The 5101-nt window shown below is 41.2% G+C and overlaps 1 protein-coding gene across 1 annotated transcript; it reads left to right on the top strand.

Moving 5' to 3' along the window:
* Nucleotides 1-282: 282 nt before the first annotated feature.
* On the top strand, nucleotides 283-4168 carry atoh1a (atonal bHLH transcription factor 1a). The gene is made up of 2 exons (XM_042487526.2): nucleotides 283-2170; nucleotides 2468-4168. Exons 1-2 carry the CDS (start codon nucleotides 1894-1896, stop codon nucleotides 3289-3291), a joined length of 1101 nt encoding a protein of 366 aa, XP_042343460.1. The 5' UTR covers nucleotides 283-1893; the 3' UTR covers nucleotides 3292-4168.
* Nucleotides 4169-5101: the final 933 nt, after the last annotated feature.

Raw genomic sequence — 5101 nt, 5'->3', positions numbered from 1 at the left:
TATTCTTCTTACTCCAAATCAACTGTGGCAATTAGGTTTAATAGCCAATTTCCACCTAGCAATTAGCCCATTGTTTATTTCCCAGGTTGGGCCTGAAGTTTGCATCTCAGTAAGCACAGTTGCTTTGATCAGTAGACTGCAGGTGGTTCCCTAAATAGTGATAATTTGTCCAAAAAAATTTTTTCCACAAATCTTAAATATCTGATATGTCAATGGGTTTATTGCACTATAAAATCTGACAAGTTGATCTTACTTAAAATAGTTTTAGAAACAGATTGTAAATAAACATAACTATAAATCTTAATTCATGTTTACTTTATATCCAAGTGTTAAGTTTACTGAAATTCAGTTGTATTTACTTTTTTAGGGTGCAACTTAGAAACAGGTGAAATTAACTTGTTCTAAGTTTTAGCAACTTCAGTAAAACGAGTTAGTCTGACCTAACTTGATCATGACAAAGAGGATTTCGCCAGTAATGAAGTTAGGTGATCTGTGAGATCTGTTTTATTGAAATCTTAAAGAATATACAGATATGATTGAGTAGTTTGCAGCCAGCAGAATACAGATATGTAGCACAGTAAACTTGTTTTATTTAAATTGCTAATTAATCCTGTCATTTTTATGTTGCAACAACCTCGCATTAACTTTTTTCTCAAGGCAATCGATTTCTCTGATTTTTTTTTTTTTAAGTAAAGTTAAGTTAAGTAATGTTTTATAGTAACAAGCACACACTGTCTTGGGTCAGTGTGCATACTTTATGTGTGTGCGTGTACTTTCTCCTTGCTACCTCCAGTTGCAACCGCGCGCCACATCCAGCTCGTGTCAGCACGGAAACAGTGTTGAGCGCGAGACCCCTGCTCATGTTTCCGTTCCCTGTGAAGCCCTTTTTACCGGCAGGGCGTTCCGAGAGCTGGATCAAAAGCTTTTAGACCCGCTACAAAAGAAAAATGGAAACTGGAGATGATCTTAGCATGAATGAATTGACAATGAGCGCGCGAGCCCCAGGAGCCTCAAAAATATTTGAGTAACTTTTTTTTCCCCAGATGACTTTTGGTCAAGCTTTACCTAGCCACAAGTTTGTTTTTAGTTTTTTTTTTTTGTTGTTGTTTGTTTTGTTTTTCTAGTCATGAAGAAGGGGAAAAAACCTTCAACTACGTAAATTTCTACAACTTATTCCCTGCATTTGTGTCACTGTTGAAGTATGAAAAGCAGTTATGTAAATTTCATAAAATGTAGAGTTCCTGCATTGAGATGTAGGCATACGGCTACTTTAAGTTGATTTACCGTTTTTCTTTAAGTAGCCTCACCTGTAGGTAATTGTGATGTTGTGTGGTCCATCTATGCTGACTTGAACTTTGGAGTATGGTGGAAAAAGTCGTGTTGTGCTGCCAAACTAATGTGCAGTCTTTACACACTTAAGCAGTTTAGACAGTTGAGGATGGCATATTAACCCTTTTCAGCCCCCTCTCTTTCCTCCCTCCCCCTGTGATGTTACAGCCACACGTACAGGTAGGAATTCTGTCCCAGCTGCGCACGTCTCGCGCTGTCCACGCTTTCCATGCACGTGCGTCCTGTGGGAGGTTCCCCTTACCTCCCTTGCGTTAAACACTCCTTAAATTGTAACGTTATCATAAACAGTCCGGCTTCGGGGGGCCATAATCACCTCTCTCGGGCCTTAGCGAGACTTCTCATTGGACGTCAACACGCGACCAGCGCGAGGAGGGGGGCTCCCAGACGCGTGCCGCTTTTTAAACGGACGCCGCGCCTTGAGACACCAGAGAAGGAGTCTCGCACGCGACAGTCATATTCACACAGTGCGACCGCATAGCAGTGCGTGCCTCCCAAGAACTGTTTTCAAAAAGTCGGTTCAACTTTTTGACGTCTTTTGGAAACATGGATGTCCGAAGTGTGGAAGACTGGAGCAGAGGCGCACGAGAGGTGGCGGTCCTCGACTCGCGGCTGCAGAGCCCGAAAGTGATGGAGAGGGGAGGGGAGCAGCAGCAGCAGTTCGAGGAGTCCCGCTACGAACCTGGACTGACGCTCGTGGACAGCGGCAGTGACCCACGCGCCTGGCTGGCTCCGGTGCAGCCTTCTGGCACCTGCGCGGCACACGCCACTTCACCCGACTACCTGCGGCACTCGCCCTGTCCGAGCACCGGCTCCTACAACGGTGAGACATACGCGTTTTTACATTCAGTTTTAAAGCACTATCACCTGCAATGCATCAGATTCAACAGGTATCTGGGATATACAGTGATTAAGTTATTTTGGGTGCACTTAAGGTTTTAGCTAGGCAGAAGACTTTCATTTTCAGAAAAAGTTTCAAAAGTTTAGTTTGCATAGTGACATTAATGTAATGTGTGAAGTGCGTCTTGTTAACAACCAAAAAAAGTCAAAATATGCTTTCATGTATTTATTATAAGCTGTGGTCAAACCGGACTAATGCATTAAATTTTTCATTTTTCAGAGAGTAGTTCCCCAGAGTCCACGGGCCACCCCAGCCCTCCCAGCTTCAGAAAAACTGCCAAGAGCCCCTCCTCTTCCCTCAAAGTTAGGGACTTGTGCCGTCTTCAAGGCACGGTCACCGGATCCGAGGACGAGACATCCACGAGACAGAGAGCCCAGTCCAGCAGACCCATCAACGGGGTCCAGAAGCAGAGGCGCGTAGCCGCCAACGCGCGCGAGAGGAGGCGAATGCACGGGCTAAACCACGCGTTTGATGAACTTCGCAGCGTCATCCCGGCGTTTGACAACGATAAGAAGCTCTCCAAATATGAAACTTTACAGATGGCGCAGATTTACATCAATGCTCTGGCCGATCTGCTCCAAGGTCCGGTCTCCTCCAGCAGTAACGACGCCTCAAACAATAACAGCAACTCGCCAAAGTGTGACATCATGCTCTCACCCACTGTTGGTTTTGACGGGGCGAAGGACAGGGCTTCCCCGGCCCCTGCAACCTGTAGGACAGCGGCGGCTGTGCCCGTCTCAGGTGGCAGCTTACCTGTCCACATCAGCGGGATCCCTTTCCGCTCCTCCTTCGATGATAGTTCATTTTCCGCCATGGTTGAAGAAGCGATGCGCTCGCCCTCTCCTTCACCCTCCACCCGGGCCGGCAGCTCTCTGGCGCCGGGCGGAGGCAGGAAGGAATCTCCCCGGAGCGACGGAGAGTTTTCCCCGCACTCCCACTTCAGTGACTCGGATGAAATAGCGATGGAGCTCCACTCAAGTGAAGAAGATGACCTCTCTGAACTCAAACTACGCAGCCACCATCATCACACTGTTGCTTTCTGAATTCTGAAAAACAAGAATAAACTCGCCTATATTAAAAGTTCACAATAGCCTACAATAAAATAATGCCCGTTAGCCGTGTCAATCATGTAAAATGTCGTTTTGGGAAATTAAGATTTTTCCAGCTAAGATCTTTTTTCAAAAACTCATTATCAATTTTTAACAATTCTACTGTATCAACTTGTTACATAGTCTAAAAAATATTTTTTTTTTTGTGTGAGGGAGATAGGCCTAATTCGGTTCTGCCAATAGATGTATAACCTATAATTTCCAGTTTCCATGGAGACGTGGTTGGAAGACCCCTCTGCCATGTCGCGCGCAGCACTGCCATGGGTATTTCCCACGTCACTCCGACCAAAAAGCTGTCTTCCACAAAATCATAACTGTATGGATAATTGCCTATATTTGATAATGTAAAAAAAAAACATTTTTTGTAGCTATAAAATGATTTTGATGTGATTTATGTTTTTATTTGTTAATTTGTATGTAGGCCTAATGTATTTTGTTTCGCAACTTCAAAAGTTCATAATGTGCACTTTAAAACTATACGAGCCAGAGGCTTGAGGAATACGACTTTTTTTTTCAAACCATAAACAACGTTGTTTTGCTTTGTTTGCTAGTGTAGTACTGCCAATTCCGTACAAATAGCCTATTTAATGTAGCCATCATTGCTGCCTTCTTTTGTATTTTTCTTTTGTATTTTCAGATGAACTTGTGTGTCTTTTGCTTTCACTGGATGAGATTGATTGACATGTATTTATTGTTATGTTTTATTTGATTTGCATTTTGTAACTCCATAGTTAAATTTGCTTGGGAAAAAAGCTATCATTTTGCCATTTATTGTTACGTTAATTTGATTTTGGGAATAAAAAAAAGTAAAGGAAAATGTGATGTTTCTCTGTCTTTTGTTTCCACGCACCTTTCTCAGATAAATTTTCCTAGAATAGTGATGATGATAATAATAATAATAATAATAATAATAATTATTATTATTATTATTATTAGTATTATTATTAGTATTATTATTATTATTATTATTATTATTATTATTATTATTATTATTATTCGTATTATTACCATTATGATTACTGTTAGTATTAATAATAATGATAATAATAACGATGGATTGCGATTGTTAGAAAATAAACTAGCACTATTAATCCTAACTTCATTTTCCTTCTAACAACTCACTTTTGAGCGGATAATAAATTATTATTACTTTTGTTAATAATAATATAAAATGATTATCATAATACGATTCATTCTATAAATAAGCTAATAAAAAATAAAAGTTTTAACCTTTTACCTCATTTTAGAAATTGTGTATAACAAAATGTAAATCTGCTGTACCATAACTTTCATAAATGTGTTTTTAAAAGAGGGGGAAAAAACTGAGTGACATTAACGAGGCCTTATAGTGTTCAGGAAATAATGAAGTGGCCTGCTGATAAAAGTTTAGCCCATTGTTTGACCGACCAAAGTGATGTGGGGGGAAAATATCTGTACGTGAACCATGGGCCTTTCCATTAAATTAAAGAGACTTTCAACACTTGATCTTCTCTTATGTAATTTATCGTAAACTAACAGCGACATGAAACGTGTCCAACACGCGCTCGCTCGCCATATGCTGCAGGTGCACGCGCCCCCTGACCCGCAATCCTGTGATTGGTGGCTCAAACTGCGATGCTTGTGGCAACTTTGACGCAGGGAAACGCTGCATTAAATTATAGTACAATGTTGTTTTCTTGCAACAATCTTCTCCGAGAAAAGTTTGAACTGTTGCCATGCCGTCCATTTGGTGAATACCAGATTT

The sequence above is a fragment of the Plectropomus leopardus genome, chromosome 4, assembly GCF_026936395.1.
Source record: "Plectropomus leopardus strain MGB_pleo_1.0 chromosome 4, ASM2693639v1, whole genome shotgun sequence".
Taxonomy (NCBI): Eukaryota; Metazoa; Chordata; class Actinopteri; order Perciformes; family Serranidae; genus Plectropomus; species Plectropomus leopardus.
This window is presented reverse-complemented; position numbering and strand designations above follow the sequence as displayed.